Raw genomic sequence first — 24407 nt, forward strand, 5'->3', positions numbered from 1 at the left:
GAGTACAGACACTGTGAGTTTGATTGTATATAGACTTTATTTTTTACATAATCAGTGTATAAAATGCTCACAGTTGCATAAAATCAACAAGTGGCTGCATTAGGTTGGGTTGTCATCTCAATTATTCCGTATTTTTCATACAAATTAAAATAGACTATTGCTTGGGAATCAGGGAATATGGCTCTGTGTAGTGCAATTTTTGAATAAAATATATGAACTAGTCTAGCTGGGGTCTTTGAATGAGCAATAACTTTTTTTTTTTCCATCTGTTTTCATGGCTTCTTAAGGATCTGGCATGCAGATCACTGCATTCTGAGTCACTGTACAGATTAGGTTTTTTTATTCCTGACACTTCAGAAGTTCTGGAGAAGTAACAAACAGGTTCATGATTTCAGACCACTTGGCAAGTATACAGGGGGTTTTGTTTTCACTTATTTCTAAACTGTTTGGAATTAATATTTTTAATAATGGACACATGTATGGGGTAGTTTAAAATGTTTCCTTTCAAACTAAAGTGTTTGGTGTGTATTTTGTTAACTGATTTCCAGGCAAGGATGAGACTTTTTGTTGAATTAAGAAAGATAGTTCAGTACAAATGCTTGTTGTGTGAGGTTACTATCCTTACCAGTAGTAAAGTTGTTTAGAAAATTAATGTTCTTATGCCTCTATATATCTTTCTGGATTATTTCTGCAGCCAGTAAAAGTTGATATTACAAGTCAGATTATTATTAGCACAGAAAATTTTGTTTTCTCTCTAACTCCTTAGCCATGAGGGTAGCATTGTGCCAAGTCCACTGGATTTTCATCTGTACTTGCTGGTGATTATTATGTCAGTTTGGCCAAAAACAGTTTTTGGGAGGGAAAGTATTTAAATCTTTTGGGGCTCATGTTTGAAAAGTAGCCTCTTATTTATTTTGTGCACTCCATGGACTTCTAACGTGAAACTTTCTGAAAGATGTGCAGACTATAAGGTGGTAGTCTCATAAAATGCCTTTCCAGATATTTTAAATTGAAATGAGGAAACAAAGGACTATGTGAATTTGTTAATGATTTCTGTTTGTGTTTTTGAGGACTGTTTTAGCTGTTCCACAGACTCCCTAGAATATGCTTGGTTGTGGCCCTGGAATCCTGTCAGTTTGCTGTCTCTGAGGGCAGCAAGATATTATTTAAATGCTGAATTGTAATTATTACATTTCATAGTCTTTCAATGGCTGCTTCAATTTCCATCATCTATTGTAAAATCTATTGCTACTCTGATTTACATAATGACAGCCTACACATCTGAATTAATATGCTGCCTTATAAATACACTGTATTTATAAGTTTCCTAAGTGAGATGATTAAGTATGCAGCTCAGATGGCTGAAATAAACCAATAAGTAAAGTTTATTTACACTTGAATGTGGCAAGGGTTGCTATCTAACAAGTGCACTGAAAGATGTGTCTCTGTAAAATATTTAGCAGCAGCACAGGGTGTCAAACCAAAGCATTTAGAAGTTTTCATACAGAAGAAAAGGAATGTAGTAAGATTGTAATGGGATGCTAAAGAAAGGATTTGTCTGCTGAAGGGTCTGGGGGCAAAGTATTGTTAATTACTCAGGTAATGGTATCTTCTCTCTGTAAGAGTGTAAAAGCAAAAACTTATTATTGAAGGAAGGCTATGGAAATTGGCATAATCTTCAATTTAGTATCCATTCCTCTGAATAAACTGATGTAACACTGAAGACAGAGAATGTGAAAAACTTTCTGCGTTGCCCACAGTGTTTAATGTAGTGTATTTTTTTTTTAAAGATCTGGTAGCCCAGATGCTGCTACAGAAAAAATTGTTTTTGCATCATTTTAAAGCAAAAGGACAGTGATACCACATTTCAGCATTCTTCTCTTACTTGAGATTTCCTTTCTTGATCTAGTAGATAAGCTTTGAAAGCTTAGATAAGCTTTCTTTTTCATTATCCTGATGGCAGCTAAGATTTTCCTGTTTTCAATATACAAAGAGTAGAGTTCCTGTGACACAGGAGCACCTTCCTTTTTACTCACACATTGCTACTGCTCCACTGAAGTGCAATTTTTTGCACTTATCATTAATTCTTACCTTTTTAATTACACTTTTTCTGTCTGAAAGCTTGGAATCACCTTACATTGCCTATTGGTATGAAATACAGTTATCATTTTTGGTTGCCTTCATGGGTGGTTATTAGTCAGAAAAAACTGCCCTATCTTTTGAGTCCTCTTGAAAGTGATATTAATTGAAGAAAGGGAGACTCATATCTAAGGAACAAGTAAAGGAGGAGAACAGAGAAAACAGAACCAGCCTGTTGTCAACCAGAGTTGAACAGCAGGACAAGAGGCAACGCTCACAAGCAGTAGCAAGGGAAATTCTGTTTGAATCCACACGGAGGAAAATCCAGCAAGGAGGGTTTAGCACAAGAATTGTTTGTCTCCAGGGCTTGTGGAATCTCTATCCTTTGAGATCTGCAAAATGTTCCTGAACAAGATTTTAACCTGATCTGGTTTTGAAATTATCCCGTCTTTGAGTAATTATTTGGGTGACCTTCAGAAGTCCTTGCCCTCTAAATTATTCTGTGATTGTAAGGATATCTGAAGGTAAAATTCTTCAGGAGTGCTTGTTTCATTATAGTTGTTCCCAAATAACTCTCTCATGAGGCAAACATCAATGAGCACATAAATGTTCTGTAAAAAGGTAAAAAGTAAGTTGATGTATGAACCCTGTGGTGCCTGGGGAACAGTGGGTTTCACTTTTTAAACTGTTGAATTCTAGACCTACAAGAAAGGCTGTTGCACCTGAATTTCAGGAAAAATGAAGCCCTGTCATGGGAGGTCAGGTGAATGAATCAGAGCCCCAGTATTCTACAGCCTTCAGTGTGCCAGGTCTCAGCACCATTATTTACAGATGAGGTCTCAGACACTAGGAGGAATAGTTCTTCAAGAGGTGGTTAAATGCTAAGTACATGCTGATTTGAAATGAAAGGAGATCTGGAGCGAGCAGAGGTTTTGAACCTCATTCTCCAGTGTTCAGACCTGGAATTTAAACCAGCAAAGAGCTGCTTTTGCAGTGTGGCTCCTCTGCTCCACAGGCTGCCAAGCACCAGCCAGCCCATAAGGTACACAAGGGACATGGGGTCATTTGAGTTTGGATCCTCTGATTTCCAAAGTTTAAATGGTCTTCTCTCATTTTTGTGGCTTACAGGCTGGTTTGCACACTCAGTAATTAGAAAATCTGGCTTGTGCACTAACATTTGGTTAAATGAAAAAAACAACAAACCAACTGAAAAAACTTGGTGCCTGTGATTTAAGTATTTTTTCAACATGCAATTTTGATGTTGAGACCTCTCCTGCATGGAGGAGTCTGTGTCAAGACTAAGGGTTACCACAAAATATTTCTGTGTTTAATGTAAATTTATATGTACACATATTTACATATTTTGGCTAGAAGATGCATTTTCAAAAATGCATCTCATAAATCTTAGTATCCCATCCACTCCATGACATTGACCTCCATTTGAAAAGAAAAAATTTAGCTTTTTATACTAGTTTAAAGGTAACCTTTTTTTAGGTAACCTTCAAACAGATCCGAGAAACAACCTTAAAAGAGAATGAAAAAAAAAGGTGTTTTTCGTGCTGATCACTAGATTTTCAAATCACTAGATTTGACCAGTAAATAAATCTGAAATATGATGCTACAGATCATGGATTTTAACATATTCTGCTACTAAACTATATAGTTAATACCATCGAGTTAAAAAGCAATTATTCCACGAGTCATTATCAGATCCAGACAGTGGTTTTGGACCCTGCAACAACAGAAGAAAAATACCGAGGGAAGCCACTCGATGTCAGTGTTTCACAAAGTTTTGTGCAGCCCAAACTGCACTGAAAAGCCTCTTTACAGAGAAGATGTTGAGTCAGGTCTGACTTCTGTGTTGCCTGGGTGCTCACCTCTATCTTGTGATAATTCTTATTACTCTATGGCAAAAGAGGTATTAGTGTCACCACAATGGTTCCTAAACATCCTGTATGATGATGTGATTTACCTTTATCTATTTTATGAATGACAAGAATCATATCTTTTTCAGTTTAGGTCCATATTTGATGATCAAAATCAGGAGTACTTTTAAAATTAAGTATGACTGAAATAACAATGCTAAGATAGCAAGCTTCACAGTTTGTCAATTATGCTTGATTTCAATGCACTAGAATTTCAGTTTGGGAAGTGCTTTAAATGTCATAGTAAGTAATTTGCATACTTAAACATATGCTGCCTCGATGCCCTAGTTTATTACTTTTTGTAATACATGTGATTGGTAAACTATTTTTTCCCCAAATTATCAAAATTCAGGAATTCTTTTTTGAGGGTGTGGATTTTTGTCTCTGTTTTTGTGTTGTTCCATTTGTCAGCACTCTTTTATCATTCAAACAGCTTGTATAATATTCTCCTGTACTGTGTTCTGTGATTTACAGATTGCACAGTTTGGTTGCTTTGAACTAGTACCTATCACCCCTTATTTTAAATCTGGCTTACATTCCCATCCAGCTGTGCTTTGTCAAACAGACTTGGAACATTTCATAGGATTTCTTTTGGAATTTTAGCCACCTTTCCAAAAGACCCAAGTTTCATGTGATTAGGATTTTTTCCTGTCTTTTCTTCCTAAGACTTTAATCTAGCATTCACTTAATCTTCTACCCACTGTTTTTTTTTTGTATTTGACAGAAAGATCAAAACCAAGATCAAAGAAATTGTTGATTGGGATAGAGGACAAGGACGAATGGAAATTGCTTTCCCTACTGAAGGTAAGTTGAGGAAAGCTCAATCATTATAGATATATTCAGTGTACATTTAGAGCTCAATCATATATATATATATATATATATATATATTCTGCCAGTGGCTAGCCAGCCAGAAAGGTGCAGATAGCTTTGGATTAATGACAGCATGTACTTTTCCTTGCCCATTGAAGATAGATGGGAGAACAAGGGGAAGTGACTTGGATGTTCTTGAGAAGCAAATGCTGTACACCAGCATGAATACAGGTTTAGTGAGTCAAAATTTGCTTAATATTGGACGTTTGCAGGCATTCAGTGAGTGATCTGTCTTCTTGAGAAAACTTCCAAAGAGCAAGTCACATTATTTCCATCGTGTCATCTATGCCTGCTCAAGGTACAAATAACTTCATTTAACTTCTGTGAGTAAAAGTGAACATAAGCACATTTCTTGAACTTTCCTGTCAGTTTCTGTGATGAGCAGAAGCAGTTCTCTTGCAAGAGAGCAGTGATTTCCTACAAAAGCTTCTTCCTGTGAAGTGGGGAATAGGGCTTCTATCTCAGAGTCTCACAGAAATTTGTCTTTTTGAGTTACAGATTGTATTAAGGTGTCAGATTTTTTTTCTTATTATATTTTTAATTTATTGCTTTTGTTTAAGGTCATAGCTAGAGAATCAAGCTTCCTACCTTCATGTATCCACCATGTATGTAAATACACAATACCTGTAAATGTTAGAGGAGCTGATGAAAATATATGCTGCCCCCACCAAGGTTAACCCTATTTTTACAGAACCTATAATAAATTAGGTTTGAAAAGATGTGATCTATCATGTAATAATTCTAGTCCTTTATCTGCATTCTAAACTTTTACTTATGGTAGTTAAGTTTTTAGTAGTGTACATATGAACACTGCTAGAATTACTGTTCCAAGAGAAAAACATCTATCTAATAACTTGAAAATAGGCTTTACTTAAAGAAGATCATGGAAAGAACGACTTGTAAAAAATCTAACCTTACAATTTGTGTGTAAATATACTGACTTAAATGTATAAAACCAAGATTAATTATGCTTATCCTTGGTGTTCCAGAAAACTAAGTTTTATACACCTGTTTCAGGAAAGGAGAGGGTATGTGAGTCCTGGTAGCTCTGGTCCATGGTGATGCAGTTTCTATTATCTGTGCACACTTTGGGAGTTTATAGACTATAGGTTTTCAAGTTGATGAAAGCCACCTGATGGGAAAATATTTAAACATTGTGTGTGCATTGTATGCGTTTCACTTAGGATGCTGATACGTTTTAGGAAAGTGTTTTTTGATTCATTGAGGTTCAAATGTTGTACTACTATGTAGTGAGGTATAGGCTTGTTGTTATGCATACCTGTACATCTGTTTTCCATTAAAAAAAATTAATTTATTTGTCTGGGGGGCTGTAAATTATATGTTGCTTTGTGTTGTTGCTAACTCACTGTAATTTATTATATCTAAATTGCAACAAAGTTTTTCAAGACCAGTGACAATGTTATCAACCCAGATTTAATATTAATGGACTTTTTAACTCATCAAAGCAATTGTTGGAGTAAAAGAAAATTTCCACACAAATTCCACATCATGATGGACATTCCAAAGACTTTGTGTGTGCAGTTCTGTCTGCACTGAGCAGAGCTTATTTTTAAGTATTAGTTAGAAGATGTTTGCACTCATGCATGCACACACCCATAAAGAGAAGCCATCCCTTGTTATTGGTGAGGCACAAAAGTCTGTTGACATAGCTAATCCCAGGAGTTCAGATATTAATCTAGGGTTGATGAAAAGTGTCCAGATTTACTGACTCTGCGAATATGAGGTGGGAAAATCTCAATTACAGACTTTCTCAAACAGCTTCAGCATTTTGATGTGAGAAGTTTGAAAAATGGAGAGTATGTTCTTATGTGTTTAGTGATGGTTCTTGGTGTCACAATGGTTTTTGGGTTTGGTGTTGGGCTTTTTTTGTCAGTTTCAGAATATTCAGAGCATCTAGCAAACTATGATTTTTATCTTTTTTTTATTGGACATATCTTTTATACAAATACCCATATTTGGCTACATTTTTGCAGATACATATCTATCTGTAGAAATTATTTTGATCTTTTTTTTTTCCCTAGTAAATGTTATTACAGCTAGAGATAGTGAACATTTATGAAAAACTGAGCAATTTCTGAGAGGTGACTGTTTTTCACTGTATCTCGAATGAGTCCTCTCCACTTCTGATCATTGAAGGTAGGGTAAGATCTTTGTTGTGAAACACTTGGCAGCCATAAAAACCTTGATTTTGAAGTCCCTGGACTTCATTTTCAAGGTAAAAGCAGTGTTAGATACACACAAAACACTAACTCCATACTAAAAATAAACAAACAAAAAAAAAGAATCCATGCTTAGAGGTTTATTCTAGTTAATAAAGGTACACTTGTCCTGTGTTTCTTGTGTTCTTTAAAATTCTTCTCATGGCGAAAAGATGGGCAAGACAAAGAATAAGCTCTGCTTATGGAATTGTTTCCTATTATTTCTTTCTTTGCCTTTTCCCTTTGCTCTTCTAGGGGACAAAACAAGGGACACCACCTGAATGTAACTCCACATGCGATGCATTTGCCCTTGTGCCTTTCTCCTTATTGCATTTGTAATAAAAGTCTCATTTTTCTAAAGCTGTTTTGGTTAGGCAATGCTTCAGTTCTGTTCTTCTTAAACTTAGCAAGAAAACATAAATTAAGTGATATGAATAAAAATGGAATTAATTAAAAAATACATTTATTGCTTACTGCAGAATAGTGACTGGGGAGACACTCCACCCATACAGTGTGTGTCAGATTTAAACTTAAGTTCCTTTGCCATCTAGAGATCCATTAAAAAAAAATTAAAAATTAATCACTGTGTCCTTGCTCCATATCAGTCAAGGCATTTAAATGTCCCAACATTTAAATCTCGTCAATGTTCTTATCACTTGGAGCACTTTGTATGGTACACAAAGTGTCTGACATTACCAAGAGAAAAGTTACTTGCTGAACTGTCTTCACTGAGAGAGCCTCTGATGGTTGGAGTACTAAGAGCAGAAAGGAGTAACTTTGAAGAGTGACTGTCACCAGCATTCTTGGCACTTCCCACATGGAGCCAATAACTTCCAGTCCTTCACTGCACTTGGAGCTTGTTATGCTTAAATCCAAAGCTCCAGAGAGAATCTGTGTATGTTTTCAGCAGGACTTATTGCTACCTGATGTTCTGCATTAGCTGCATAAACAAGCTTTTGACTGCCAGTTAGAAGACAAAATGTTGATGGAGTAGAACAAGTTTCCTAGCACTGGGGTTACTGAGGATTTCGTGTGGCCAGAGGAGCCCCCCCCCAAGGAGAGGCAAAGCTGCTCCCTGGGCTTGGCAAGGAGATGCCTGCTCTGCTGGGCACTTCCTGCTCTATTAGCATAGCCCAGCCTATATCCCACACACACCCAGTAATACCTCATTTTGCCACTGGACTGAGGCCAAATGTACAAGTATTACAGGGAATATAAAGCAGGAGGTTACTGGAATAAATCCGAAACTAACATGAGACTAGACCAAATTTTTGCAAAGAGCAAAAAGTGTGAGCTTTTCTATAAACAGTTCTTGCATTTCATGTAGCTGTTTATCTGACTGAAGCATAAAATAAATGCTTTTTATTGAGTACAGTTAGAGGCAGCTGCAGAAATCTTAAGTACTCCTCTTTTTTTTTTTTTTTTTTTCTTTAGTTTTGGAACTGAAAAATCTCAGAAGAGAACTGGAGACTGACAGAGATCAGAGTGACTCTTCAACTGTGCACTCTTCTGAAAGAACTGCTTTTGGGGTGTAGGAAGGATGACAGGAGCAAAAAAGAGAAGAAGTGCAGTTTGGAGGAAGATTCAAACTGTTCGCTTTGAAGATATCAAAATCTGGTGTTTGAGAAGGCTGCCTATCTTGAAATGGGTACCTGCCTACAATTGGAAGGAAAATTTGATTCCAGACACAGTTTCTGGGATGATGCTAGCCATCCAACAGGTGACTCAAGGTACAGTTGACTCAGATTCCTATTTTGAAACTTGACTAAGCTGAACTGATCTGGTCTTTTTTTTTTTTTCTTTCTTTCTAAAGTTTTGTTTAAAACAAAGACATACTTATGTATCTAGTGCTGATTTAATCTAAATATAAGGAAAAAAATCGTAACTTTAACTCTTATGTGTATGCAGTTGATGTGCAAACGTGGTTAGAAATGCCTTGTGTCAGCTGAAGCTAATTTCAGTGAGCTGGAACTTTGCTGTATGTCTCACCCCTCTGAAAATTTTTCAAAGACTTCATGTAGAAGATAAGAGAGCAGTAATATTATTCACAGAGCTTCTGGTAATATACAATGCTTTATCATTCAACTTACCCCCTTCTTTTTTCCCTAATTCATATGGGGAACAAATTATATCTACATAATAATTGCATTGAAAGAGATGCTTCTCTGAAACAAACATTGGCATTATACCTGTGGAAGTCCAGAGAACAGTAGGAAAAATTAACAGCTTTGTGTACATAAAGGGTGTTCCTGCCAGAGGCAATCCCCACGGAGAGGCTCTGCCTGCATCTGCAGTTTGCTTACTTCAGCCTGTGTGTGGATTTAATGCTGGATGACATTACCTACCACATCTATTTTGAAGCAGTGATACAAAATGGGTGGAGCTTGGCTCCATTTGGCAGCTTGGGAAAAATAAACTACAAAAAAACCCAACTACCCCATAAAAACAACAACAACAACAACAAAAGATCTGCAGAAACCTGTCCTGGTAATCTGGGTTTGTTATGTGATTGTTACTGGGAAATTTATTTTTTTTTTGTCAGTTTTTGGTATGTCTTTGACAGTGTCACCTCCTTTGGCAGTATTGGTCTCAGGCAAACTGCAGCTCCTTATCTGCTTCAGATGGACTTCCCTTATTAAACAATATATATTTTTCTCTTAACAATTTCCCATATTAGCTATGGTTAACGAGTCTTCGTGTTGCTAAATTATATTCACTCCTTTAATTGTATTATGGCAGAGCTGGAAACAACTTGTTTAGGTATTTGTGCTTTAAAAGTAATTAGGAACATCTGCATTGGCATGATCTAACTTTGGAAACTTTAATACCATAACACTGCAAAGTATCTAATTTCACTGGAATGTGCGTATACAACAACTGTAATTAAAATGCTGCTAATAACAGTATGTTGAAATTGATCAAAAATACTAAGTTAAACAGCACTTCTACTCTGATGGTAGTTTTAGCCAGGGTTTTCTTGCTTGAGTCTTGTACCAAGAAGTAAGTTAATGTAAGTTAGAAGGTCCAGTGAAGACAGAATATATTGGGTTTCTTTTTTCTAGATTACTTTAAGTATTCTGGAAATAATTTTGTCCTTATTTTATGCTGTTTAAAAACAAATACATCTATACTTTTCTCTACTGCTGACCTGTTTTTCCCTTCTCTCTCTTCCCTGCTGCTCAAGATTTCAGAATCATTTTAGAGGATGAAAAGGAGGAGAGATAGTTACCAAAACATTTAATCATGTTTGTGGTAATTCAACTTGAACATATTTATTCAGATCTTGATTTCATTAGCTCTTTTCCTAGTGTGGTAAGCCTTTGACTTACCAGGACTAGCCTTTAAAATTTCACAGAGAGAGGGTTATGTGCAAGAAAATAAAAAGCACCATTTATCATAGAACAGGAAGAGAAGAGACCCCAAATTTTGAGAGGTCTCCTTGTGTCTCTTTTATTCCTCTCACAAAATAAAATGAGATTTTGTAATGAAGTGAAAGGCAGAAATTCTAACAATGGTAAGAAAAAATAAGTAACCAGTGATAGCTGACATGCAGACCACTGGGTCATTTGGTGTTGCAGCAATATAATCTATATTATAATCTATAGTCTAGATATAGACTATAGTCTATAGTCTAAATATATAGACTAATATATATATATAATATATATAATTAATATATATAGACTAATATATATAGACTAATATATAATTCAAATATATGGCAATAAACTTGTGTTATAGAAGTAAATGGAAAAACCTGCTGTATTTGTATGCAACAGTTTCCTGAGTGATGAAAGCTGCATATTCCAGTGTAGAGAGCAATTCAGTGTCTTAAGAATAATTAAAACCTTCAAATTGAGCTTCACAGTTTCCTATAATGGAATTTCTTACTCATCTGGCATCGGTGGTATTCAGATTATTCAGGCTGGCAACTGCTCTGATCTGGTGTAATGTGTCTAATTTCTAATCCAAATTTTAGATAGTATATCTGGCTTTGCTTTCTGAAGGAAGGGAGAGAGGAAGGGAATGGAGAAGGAAGGAAGGGAGGAAGGAAGGAAAAGTTACTGTCCCTAGTGTACCATAGTAAATACAACAAAGATAATAATTATAACTGCTCCTAAGAGAAATTTAAAGAATTGTTTCTGAAGAATATACAGTAGCAGGTTCGGTGAGAAAAACAAAAGAGAGAATGAGGAGAAAAATCAGCTATCAACGTATGCAGATAATGTCTTCTCCAAAATGTCTTTCATAAAGGTAGAGGATATTTCAGAATGGCTTGTTCCTATGACATTTTTAATTTTTGGATGAAGTTTTAATGAGCAAGTACCATTCATTTTCTGATATTCAGGATAAAAATTATTGGTTTCTAGATTATTGGATTGTAATAGGGCACTTGCTCAGATGTAGACACACATGATGTAGGCATCAACATTTAGGTGAGATGTATCTCAACATTGTGAGATACATAATAATACCAGATTTCTTTTTGTGTCTTTTTCTTGTGTCTTGGGCACCACCTACTTGTACAAGAAGGATACTTTGATCAAGTTGTGTCTGAATTTTTCTCAGTTTCCTTAAACATGATATAGCTAAATCTCCTAAAGCTGTCATTGTGCTTTTTTTCTGTAGCCTTCTGAACATGTACCATATCCCTTTCATATCTCTTCAAAGTGCAGCTGCTTAGCTCCTTTTCACAGTCTGTGGTAACTTTTTATTGCACCAAGCAAATTATTCATCTTTACTTTCAAGGCCTTTCATAGGTGATCTTTTGTGGCATCATTTACTCATTACCAAGCTGTTGATCCAGCTCTCATTAAAATATTTTGCCAGCCTTCTTCATCCAGCCTTGTTCTTTCAACCAAATATGTTTGGCTTTCTCTCAGGGTTTAAGACACTCAATATATGTCTCTTTGTACATCACATTTCAATATTTGCTTTTGCATTCTTATTTAAAATTGGTTCTTTGTGGTTGGCTGTGGTTTTTCTTTTGTTTGGGTTTGTTTGTTTTTATTTTGTTGTTTTGTTCCGTTTGTTTCTTTTGAGCTTTTTGTTCTGTGCAGAACAACTATGCATACTGTCCACAAATACTGGCATCTAGAAGCCATGTAGGTAATGCTGCAACCCATCAGTAAGCCTGTCTGGCAGTAATGGACTGTAAAAAAATAAGTTAGGGTTTGTCTGAAAAAGTCTATACAAATGTACCCTCTGAAATGCAGCTGAGTTCATCACCGGAGAGATTATCCCCAAAGTTAGTCTGCTGGAATATGTATGTTAGTGTACATAATTTATTTATTTATATCAGTTCTCTATATAGTTAGGGGACACAGACACATCTGAAGCATTTTGGTTAAGACATTTGGTAATTTGAAAATAAAGTTGCTTAACACCTAAAATTGCCTTACTCTTGCTCCATGTAAATTCCTAATGTAGGTACCTAACCTCAGACAATCTCAACCCTTCCCCTTGAGATCTTGCTTGAGGTCCTGATAACTATAGTCCTCTTCCACAAGTTGTTAATGACCAAAGAGACTCCTGCTTATGCAAATGTATGACTTAATCTCTGTTTTGCCATTCCCTGATTACAGCATCTTGGAGCTCTTTACATTGTCCAGTAATAGAAAAGTATATGGAGAGGGAAATGAGAAATACAAAAGTACAAAAGTGCCTTTGCTTGAAACACAGAAATGACTCATAGAATCATAGAATCATAGAATGGGTAGGGTTAGACGAAACCTTAAAGATCATCTAGATCCAATCCAGGGATCAGTAGGCAAGGGACAATAAGCAGGGACAGGTACCACTAGATCAGGTTGCTTAGAGCCCCATCCAACCTGCACTTGAATACTGCCAATATTCACTACTTCCCTGGGCAACCTATGCCTTACTACCCTCATAATAAAGAATTTCCTCCTAATATCTACTCTAAATCTCCCCTCTTCAAGTTTTTACCACTACCCATTGTCCTCTCGGTACACGATCATGTAAGGAGTTCTACCCCAGCTTTCTTCATAGGCGAGGTGCTCAAGTCCTCTGATCATTTTTGTGGCTCTCCTCTGGACATGCTCAAGGATCTCTATGTCCTTCTTATGTTGGCTAGTCCAGAACTGGACACAGTAAAGTGTGATATTATATTGATAGTTTATGGTGCAAAGAAAATACAGGTTTCAATAGTTTGGTACTATCCATCATCATGTCTGAGTTAGACCCTTCCAGAAAAACTCAAACCTGCAAATGCTTTTTCAGCCTTAGAAAAACAGAGGATAAAATGAAGACATATTACTTCCTGCCTAAGTATTTGGTGTAGCTGAAGCCTCAGCACAAAATTAACCCTTTGTCTCAGCTTTCCTGAAGGATGATTACTTTGTCCGTGTGGGAAATGGTTGAATGCTTGGATAGGTGACTGAGATTAAACACATGAAATGAAGCACACTCAGACCAAGGGCTGAGGTGGGTAATTGTCATCTCTGAATCCTGAAAGAATAGGTAAATGACATCACAGATCCAGTAACAAGTGCCTTTGATGATTCCATCAAATTTGGAATAATAGGCTCCAATTGGATCATAGTTGCAAGTCTACATTGCAGATTAGAGGCTGGACCAGATGAAAGCAATTGAAGTGTATACCCCTTTTATGATAATAACATAATATTTGCATGTGTGGTAATAAAAGATACCCAAGTGATTGATTCTTCCACACAATTCTGAAGCAAAGCTCTAGGACAGATAGTGAGTTTTGCTTCAGTTTTATATATGCATTCTAAAGACAAATCTGCTGATTCTCTCAGTTAGGGATAGTTTTAAAGATCTGCTGGAAAATAGCCTGTTGGAAAAGATGTTTCAGTAGGTAGGTCAGGAGATGATGACCACAGGTAATGGTGTCTATTGATTCATTATCTGAAATACAGTGTGTCATTTGGGTTGCCTTTATTTGTGGAAGATGATTTCAGACTCCAGTAGGAGAAGAAAAAGGTAGGAGAAGGATCAGGACAACAAAGATTATATTGGGGAGAAGACTTAAATGGTTTGGACAGGTTCATTAAAGCCTAAGAAAGCTTTTCCTTATCAGGAAAGACATTTAAAGATGGTTGCAGCACGTGAACACGTGTATAAAGTAGCATGAATATGTTTAAAGTTGGAAGTAGTTCTAAAAATATTCCATTAAAATATTGGAATAAGAAGATTTAGCTTCTTTTCACATAATTCCATTCATAGATGTACTAAATTACATTTTTGCCTGTCACAAGAGGGAACAGGACACAGGGCAAAAGGGAGTTCCTTCACAAGTTTTTGTTTCCTTTCAATATCTGCTGCTGCTCAAAAAAACTTGGAAGTTTTGAACTGAAATGTATGTATCAATAAGTTAAGACAGATACATTGACAGATTTATAGTGTTCTGCATTTGCAGCCTTTCCTATGACTTATCATGAACAAGAAGTACTTCGGCTTGAGTGGGTTTTGGTGGGCTGTTTTTTTGGGAGGTGGAGGGCCCTTGAGATGTATTTCCTCTAAAAGTGAAATATGTAGATGGCATCTGATGAAATCAGTGGTTTTATTCCTGCCAACTGCTTTTTTCATTCTGCAAGACCAGTAATAACTCACTGAGGATTGGTGTGTTTTGTATGCTTTAATTAAAGTTAATTTAATCTTCAAGCTGGATTTATTGCTGAACAGCTAATTCCTTAACACTGGCTGGAGACTCTGCCATTAAAATAATGAACTATATTGCCTTTATGCGTTCCAGAACTGGTGCCCAGTGTTTTGGAAGGCATGATGCCAGAAAGTTTTTTTGAGTGTTTTTGTTTTTTGGGTTTTTTATTTAGCTTCTCATAGAGGAACCCCAGCTGTGTCTTCTCAAGGGTGATGGTTGCCAGAGGCTTTTTTTCAGGCTCTGACCATAAGTGTAGACATAAATATACTCGTAGCAGACTAACTGGAGCTAATAATTTTATTAAGGGGTAGAGCTGTCTTGTAAATATATATCTGGCATACAAATACCATGTGTAGATGAAATTGAATAAGCACATTTGGAAACAGAGCCAGAAATATCTCCTAGAGAATGCATTGGAGAATCCATGTAGTTCATAAATGATTTGTGGAAGAGAGTGTCCAGCTGAACTCTGTTATAGTTCTCCCATACAAAGAGTAATGATGTAAGCTGATCATGAAATGTAACATGCTATTAAGTAAATATATGGCAATGTTTCATATTTATACAACTTTCCATCTGAGGAGAAAGGCCCTGATGCTGCCGTGCATTCAATGTTTCATTTCTAATGTCTGTTAAACTTCTTTCATGTTACATATATGCTAATACAGACCTGCCTAACAGGCTACTAGAAATGTGAAATGAGCTTCTGAGTGACCTCTGCGTCCTTTGCAGCCTAATGCCCAGGTACACTTGTCTTAGTATGCCCAGAGAAGCTGGGCAGAGGTTCTGCCCCTGTGCCCAGGGGTGCTGGAGCAGCATTGACAGAGACTGGCAAACCCAGCAAATGTTGATTTCCTGAAGGAAGAAGAACAAATTACTTCACCTATAATCTTTCAGATCAGAGAGATCAGGGAAACTTCTAACACTGACATCATTGGCCACCAATCTGTCAAAATGGACACCCTTTTAATGGATTTTCAACAGCTCAGTTCTTCTTGGTTAAGGTCTGTCATCAGTCATGACTGGTCTTTGGTTCTCCAAAGCATTGATGGTTCTCAAAATACTACCTCACAGGGACTTGCTGGTCAGAAATTTCTTATGGGTTTCATTCTCTGCTTATTCTTACTGAGATGCAGAGGAATTTTCTTATAATTCACTTTCAAATTTGGAGTTAGCCAAATTCTGTAGCAAGACGAACCTCTCTTAGGGAATGGCGCTTCAAGGTCCAACCAGGTGTTCCAGCAGAGACTCACGAGCAATGCTCTAAGCCTATGGCTCTCAGAGTTGACTAGCCCAGATTGGTGGTGGTGCTGGTGCTGCTGCTGGTGCTGCTGCTAGAGCAACTGACCTCTCTGCTGACTAGCTCAGGACTGAGCTGAGCCTGTGCTTCAGGACTCACCTTTTATTGGCCCCCTGGTCCTGCTCATGCGCAGTGGGGGCCCGCCCTAATTAGGCACAGGTGGGCTTGACACAAGCTCATGCCCACTCCCTGGCAATTAGGGGCATCTAGTTGCCTTGTTACACTACAAAATTCCTCAGGTAGTATGGCTGACCAGTGTATAATAGTTGATTGAATCCTCTGTATAATAGTTTATAAAATCTCTGTGGTGTTCAGATATCATGTCAAATTCATCCTAAAGATATCTAAATGTGCCCATCATGAGTGGCCAAGAAGGCCAATGGCATCCCGGCTTGTACTGGGAACACTGTGGCCAGCAGGGAGGTGATGGTCCCTCTGTACTCAGCTCTGGTGAGGCCACATTTTGAGTACTGTGTTCAGTTCTGGGCACCTCACTGTAAGAGGGACAGAGAAGTGCTGGAGAGTGTCCAGAGAAGGGCAACAAAGCTCCTAAAGGGCCTGGAGCACAAGTCCTGTGAGGAGTGGCTGAGGGAGCTGGAGGTGTTCAGTCTGGAGAAAAGGAGGCTGAGAGGAGACCTCATGACTCTCTTCAATGCCCTCAAGGGAGGTTGGAGGGAGGAGGGGAACAGCCTCTTCTCCTAAGTGAACTGTGATAGGAGCAGAGGGAATGGATGGAAGCTGTACCAGGGGAGGTTTAAGCTGGATGTTAGGAAATACTTTTTCATTGAGAGGGTTGTCAGGCATTGGAATGGCCTGCCCAGGACAGTGGTGCAGCCACCATCCCTGGAGGTATTTAAAAGGCTTTTGGATCTGGTCCTTAGGGACATGGTTTAGTAGTTAGATTATGGTGTTGATCAAAAGTTGGACTGGATGATCTTAGAGGTCTCTTCCAACCGAAACATTTTATGTGTAAATATTTAATCTCTGATTGTCTGTCAAGAGTCATAGATTTTTTTCCAGGATCTCCAGTAAAAGAAAAAAACCCAGTAGTTTGTATTTCCTATCTGTTTTGGGGTGTACCCAAGTTCTTTTTAGGTACAGAAGGGTCAAGCAATCTCAAACAAAGAATTCATAAGAGGGTCACAAAATCCTCTTGTTTCACCTACAGTAACATTTGCATATCCTTTGTTTTGAACGTCCAGATATGATTGTCAGTATCTGGAGATCTGCAAAGTGGCAGAACAGAACAGTGTTTTCTCAAATATAGTTTTGATATATCTGTCAGATGGTACACTGGTAGAGCTGCATTTCAGATAATATGAAATGCTGTGAAATCAGGTACTATGACTAATAGAGCTGTGACTGAAAGAAGCAGTTGCATGGGAAGGAATTCTTGTTCAGAGAGCTGAGATGTGGACACAGTTTCTGTCTACTGGGTTGAGTTTCTTGTGCTCTACCCACAACGTGACAGTTTATGCTGGATCAAACATAGCCTGTCCATAATCTTCAAATGTTTCAGATTCTGAAGGTCTTAGGAAGCATAAAAAAAGTGAACACATGTAGAGAAGTGAGAACTGGCTTTTATAGTCAGAAGATGTCAGAATATTTTGTGGTAGCTGAACCCTTGTTTTCTTTGTAAAATGTCGAGACAAGAGAGCAATGTATACTTTTCTTAATCCTGGATTAATTGGAAATATTGAAGAGTAAAAGAGTTAGTAGTCCCTCTTATGGAAATATTTAGCCTGAATTGTATTACTGTACCCTTCATTTTTGTTTTGTACAGCTTTTAAGCTAACCTCCTCTTGAACTGAGTGATAGAGTTACTAAGGGTGAAAACTTATTAAAAATGAGCCATGTAGATTTTATAAGGGAGATTTCAAGGTCCAAAATTAACACAATTGAAGGATAAACTCAAAAATAACATGAACATAATCTGTTTTCTGTGAAATGAACTTGATATTTCAAAACATATCTTTCAAAATTGTTAAGCTTTCCCAGCAAACAGGGAGTCTTTGTACTTCCCTTGCAATAACTGATGGAGTCCAGACATTTGGGAAAAAAAATGCAAGGAGGAGAGAATGTAAAGAAAAGGACTAAAATGAGTTCTCTATGCTCTATGTAGCTGTTCTGCAGTGTGTGAATAGGAATTTTTCGAAATAGGAATGTTTTCAGATTAACATGTTCTTCTACATATATACTCTGGTACAGTGTTAGAAAAATCCTTTCATTTAGTGAATATTTGAAGCATAGAGAATTTTGCAGGTCAGGATTTGTATTCCTCTTTTCAATAGTGCTTATTAAGTACACACCTGGCTCATCAGTTGGTACTGAATCTTCTCTTATACTTGACCACCAGAGGTCACTTTATTTCAGTTATGTTGTTACAATTAAAATGTGGCTGAAGTAGTTCTGGTTTTGCTGGTTCCTTTGATATTTGGAGAGCAAAATAATCTTCTTGCATAGTGCATTTTTCCTAGACTGGAAGATCTGTGTGTATTCTACTGCTGTGGTATTCTATATACTGAGTGGTATTCTTCTCCAAGCCTGGAATATCAGGGTGAATGGTATTGATATAAGGGTTAATATAAAATGCCTGCTAGCAGACTATATCAGTATTCTTATAGCCAATGAATGATGAGGGGTTTGTTTTTAATTTCATTCATAAAATGTTATAATGGAAGAGATTTTTAATGCTGAACAATGCTTAAAACTCTCTTCTTTTCTCTATTTTTTGGCTCTTTCTTTCTTTAGTCTGGATAGGGTCATTCAGTCCTTTCCTGTGCTGTTTTTGTTCTCCTTAGGCACCACCCTTCTGTGTTGAACTTGGAGCAGAATCTTCGCTGACATCCATTGATCCTGTGAAATTGGATGTACAGCTATAATTTCAAAGATCTTTCTGATTAATGAAAATGATATGCTAAGAAGAAAAAGGGAGAAATGGTGATCAGTAGATAATGCAAATTAAAAGGCAAAAAAATGAAGTCCTTTTTAAAACAAAACAAAACAAAACAAAACATTTTTTTCAAAGCTTTTTTAAAAAAGCATTGATATTTTAAAACAGACATGTTTAAAATACCTCCTCTCCAAGTCATAACCAATAGTGTTTGCTGGGAGCACTGTGGATGAAGATGATCCCCATAAGACGCATCTCAGCAAAATCTTTACTGTGATGTTTTCCTAAGAACAAGTGAACTGCTAGGCCTTGTCTGCTTCACAGGGAACTTGACACTTCTGTCTTTTGGTATTTTATTGTATTCCTCCCTCATTTGCTCTTTTGTACAGATAAATGCAAATTCAAGAGGAGAGCTCTTGAATCAAAATGTTTAATGTTGCCACTGAAAGGCAATAAGCAAGGATACTCTTTGGCACTCTCTGTGTTATTAAAACCCCATACACCAATGTTTAAGCTAAAAAAAAGTTTTCTGGAGCATTCAGCAAAATTTGGTGAAAACAATAATTAGTCCTATGTATTTGATTTGCTTTGGAGATTTCAGCTGTACACAGAAGGCAACTCCATTTCATTGTTCTGAATCACTTCTCTCATGGACCATGCATGGTCATTCTCCCAGTACACACACACACACACACACACACACACACACACACACCAGTTTAGCCTGGTCACTCAGGTTGCAGGTGGACTTCAGAAAAGCACCTTGTGTTTTCCACAAGCTAACCCTGTCTTCTCTGCTGCATGAAAGGGTATTCACCAAGATTTGCTCGGCCAGATTATTTCTCCTGCTCTTAATTTCTAGTAGTAAAAGCTGTGAAATGGCATTAGAGACTGCTGGTCTGAAACACTATCTGGGGAGTCTCTCTGCTGACTTGAAAGAAGACAATGCAGACTTCCTTGCTATCTTAGATACCTAAAGTTTAACAGCAACCACAGCTGCTGCTTTGCAGGGAGATCTGTATTAAAGGATGATCTCTTGGTATATTCTGAAACTTCCTAAGAAAAAGGTGGATGCTGTCCTCTATAGTTAAGCAATGAATATAACTAGTAAGTCTGCAAACTCTAATCCTAACCAATTCTGTTCTTTCTCAATATGAAAGTCAAATACTTTCCATTTCTGGACTGAAAGCTTTCACAACAGAAGAAACATTAATATTTAAAAGATTAAAACCCCCAGGCACCTAAAGACAATGAACTTTGGAGTAGTTTTGTGGGGTTTTTTTGGTTTTTTTTTTTAAGGAATGAGAAGAAAGCAGACTAGAGTGGCTCCAGACCAAAATGACAGGTTTTGAACTGTTTGTAAGAAATACCTCTCTGATCCCCTGGAGTCCTGGAAGTCTCAAACCCATGTTTATGAGGATGGGGGTGAAATGGTGCTGCCTCCTCCTGTCAGGATGGTCTATTAAAGAAAGTTTAGAACTCTTGATGGAGGCAACCTGGAACTATGATAGCTGGTAGAGTGTATCTGTGATTTCTTTGTTTGTGCTGGTGAGACCCAAAGAAATTGTGAGGCCTTTCATGACACAGAGCAGGCCAAAACCCTCCCATAGATCTTCCTGAGCCTCATTGTACAGTATCTGGCTAATGCTCTAAGTTTTTGTAAGGTAAGGTGAAACTTTTCCCGCTCTTAATAAAACAATAGATGTTTCCTCATAAAAAAATGAAAAATTAAGAGTTTTATCTTCACAAAGTGAATTAATGCTATTTAACTTCCTGTAGGACTGGCCTTTGCGGTTCTGTCTTCAGTCCACCCAGTTTTTGGTTTATATGGCTCTTTCTTCCCTGTCATTATCTATGCCATATTTGGAATGGGACGCCATGTAGCAACAGGTAAGTGTCTATTTGATAAAAAGCTTTTCAGCTATATCATCAATGAAAGGAAAATTACCTAAGGCTAAACAGAAATAAGATGATTTTGTGCTTCCTGTCACAACTATTTTTGCCAGTTTAAGTACTTTAAAGAGCCTCATTAAGAATATATTGGTGTTACGCCATTATAATTTAATATTGGATTGATAACTTCCTTTGTAAATGCAGTTTACAAAGGGTTCTTGTATTCTTACACTGAGGAATCTGCTTCAGGATAAGATTTTAACAAAGGGCTCTGCCAGCAAGATATATGCAAACAGGAATATAAAAAGCATGGCTGCTTCTTTAACTATAGAAAACACACAATACTTCTCACCTGTCTAAAAAACAGAACAAAACCCTGAATTTCTCAGGAAAATAGCTTTCTGTGCATATTTCCTACTACTATGTTCAAACCAGAGATTCTCCCAGTGAGTTCAATACAACTCCTGTCCACTTGTGTAGTAATCAGGTAGGCAGCAAAAGATGTTCTCTGGGTAGTATGTTACTAGTTATGAGTTGCTTGTTTACCTTGGATAAGGAACTGGCTGGCTGGTCACACCCAAAGAGTTGTGATCAATGGCTCAGGGTCCAAATGGAGATGTGTGATGAGTGGTGTTCCTCCAGGGCTGGTATTGGACCAGTGCTGTTTAACATCTTTGTTGTTGACATGGACATTGAATTGAATTCAATTGGAATTGAATTGCACCCTCAGCAAGTTTGCTGCTGACACCAAACTGTGTGGTGAAGTCAACACGCTGGAGGGAAGGGATGCCATCCAGAGGGACCCTGACAGGCTTGAAAAGTGGACTTGTGAAAACTGCATGAAGTTCAATGAGGCTAAGTGCAAGGTTCTGCACCTGGGTCAAGGCAATCACATGCACGAATACATGTTAGGAAGAGAAAGATTTGCAGACAGCCCTGAGGAGAAGGACCTGAGATTGTTGTTGGACCAGAAGCTTAACATGAGCTGAAGATGTGTGCTTGCAGCTCAGAGAGGCAACCAGGTCCTGGGCTGCATCAGAAGAAGCACAGACAGACAGATGAGGGAGGTGATTTTTCCACTCTGTGCTGCTCTTGTGAGACCTCACCCAGAGTACTGTCTCCAGTTCTGGAGTCCCCAGCATAAGGAGGACACAGAGCTCCTTGTAATGTGTCCAGAGGAGATCCACTAAAATGATCAGGGGGCTGGACACCCCACTGTGAAGACAAGCTAAAGAATTTGGGGTTGTTCAGCCTAGAGAAAAGGAGGCTCTGAGATGAACCTAGATCAGCCTTCCAACATCTGAAGAGGGGGCAACAAGAAAGCTGGAGTAGGGATTTTTACATGGGTATATAGTGGGAGGACAAGGGGAAATGTTTTAAAACTTGAAGAGGGGAGATTATGTTAGACATTAGGAAGAAATTCTTTAATTTGAGGATGGTGAGACACTGGAGCAGGTTGCTCATGGAAGCTGTGGGTGCCCCCTCCCTGGAAGTGTTCAAGGCCAGGTTGAATGGGACCTTGATCAACCTGGTCTGCTGGGAGGTGTCCCTGCCCATGCAGGGGGGTTGTAACTCAATGATCTTTAAGGTTCCTTCCAACCTAAACCATTCTATGATTCTATAATTAAAGAGCTAAATCTGATGTTTTATCCTTGGATGGGAAAACTACTTAGAGAAAGATTTGTTGAGAGTCCCGCAGCTCCACAGCTGAATATTCCAGCACAGTCCACGGTGTGTCTACTCCAGAATTCAATATTAATCAAAAAAGGAAACGAAATGGTTCTCTTGCAGTCATGAAGATGTTTTAAAATAAATGTATGCAACATGTGGTCTTGATCCTTTCCATAGAAATGTCTCATGCACTCCTCCCATCAGCCTTGGTTAAGTTATGGAGTGCAGGCTGAAATGCAGCTGTACTACCTGCCTCCTGTCCCCTGATACTCCATAATTCCTCACATTCATTGCTGGCAATCTCTTCTCCTACCAGAATTTTCTGTAAGGCCAGAAGGGCTCTCCTTGTGTACTCAGGCTATGAAAAGTGCCCCTTTTTAGTGGAGTCAGAGGCTAGATTTGGACCAGATGTAAAGAAGAAATTTTTTACAAAGAGGGTGATGAAACACTGGCACAGGTTGCACAGAGGTGTGGTAGATGCCCCATCTCTGGAACATTCAAAGCCAGGCTGGATGGGGCTCTGAGCAACCTGACCTGGTTGAAGATGTTTATGTTCACCGTAGGGGGGTTGGACTACATAACCTTTAAAGGTCCCTTCCAGCCCAAACCATTTTATGATTCCATCCTGATATAAAATGGAAAATTCAGAAATGGTCCAGTTCTGTCAACTTTTACTCACTTGAAATGTCTCTTCTGTGACAGGTGAGTTACTCACATGAGCAACTAACCCATTCAGCTTTTTCTGCACTGTTTATTGGTACAGTTGATCCTGAAGCATCCTACAAGACAGTTTCACCTGTCACCATACCACATAAAGATCTTTGAGTTCAGATAGATTTTTTTGTAAACCGTTTTATTTTGTTTTATTTTGTTTTTGAAGTAAAATAAGAGAATGTGTTTAAAGGAAAACAGAGCAAAACGAAACCCAAAATACTTACAACTATGCTGAATACTGCTTTAAAAATGTATTATATAGCCAGATAAAATGTGTATCATGATTCAAAAAAGAAAATGTCATCCAAGAAAACCCTTCATGGCTCAATGGGACAACAAGAGGACTGTCACAGAGAAAATTATGGCACTTGAAAAATGGAAAGCTTGATCAAATAAGGTGAGCAGGAAAGTCCTGTAGTGTGGTAGGTGAAACATATGCAAGAAGTTTAGAAAGCTAAAAAAAGGGATTTTGAAGAGTGCCATGAAGAGGATGATCAATCTTAGAGTTTTTAAATCATCAAAATCATGAAGCCAGGAAAGAAGCTGCTGGGACACCTTTCTGACAAAGGTGCCTCACAGGGACATAGTGTGACAAGGCCACAGGGCTGTCAGTATCAGTGTGATTTTATCTGTCAGAAGAGCTCTGGGGAGAATCCTTGGAACTGCAGACCTGTCTTGCACCACTATTATTAAAGAATGCAATAAAAAATAAAATCAACTGTCAGATATGTATAACCAAAGACTGTTGGAGAGCAGTTAGTGTGCCTCCTGTAAAGCAAAATCCTACCTCATCTCCTAGAGAACTGTGTGTTTCAGTAGGCACGTGGGAAAAGGAAATACTTTGAATATAAGATATTACAATGGTTGAACAACTACTGATAAGGGTCCACACCAAAGTTTACTAAAGAAACTAAGTTGCCCTTGTGATAGAAGAAAAGTTCTTTTATTAACTATTAATAGCTTAACAGATAAGAAATAAAACACAGGACTCATTGGTCACTTTACAGGGTGGAGGTTTCCCTGATAGGTTCCCAAAGAATTAATGGTGAGAGGTTTACTCTTTGAAGACCAAGGTGAAATTAGAACTGTATTCCACCACGTCCTGCAACAGAAGAAATAAGGAGAGTTCAATGACACTGCTGAGAGAAAACTTTAAAAGCCTTTAAAGTTTAGATTAAAGAAAATACTACAG

At 37.8% G+C, this 24407-nt stretch overlaps 1 protein-coding gene across 1 annotated transcript in view; it reads left to right on the top strand.

Annotated features, from left to right (window-relative positions):
* Positions 1 to 8636: 8636 nt before the first annotated feature.
* Positions 8637 to 24407, top strand: part of SLC26A7 (solute carrier family 26 member 7) — a 66012-nt gene continuing 50241 nt past the window's right edge. The window contains exons 1-2 of the mRNA XM_030445583.1: positions 8637 to 8826; positions 20717 to 20827. Of these exons, the coding sequence (XP_030301443.1) occupies positions 8637 to 8826; positions 20717 to 20827 (301 nt within the window). The remainder of the gene's footprint in view (positions 8827 to 20716; positions 20828 to 24407) is intronic.

Source organism: Calypte anna, chromosome 2 (genome assembly GCF_003957555.1).
Source record: "Calypte anna isolate BGI_N300 chromosome 2, bCalAnn1_v1.p, whole genome shotgun sequence".
In the NCBI taxonomy this organism is placed as follows: Eukaryota; Metazoa; Chordata; class Aves; order Apodiformes; family Trochilidae; genus Calypte; species Calypte anna.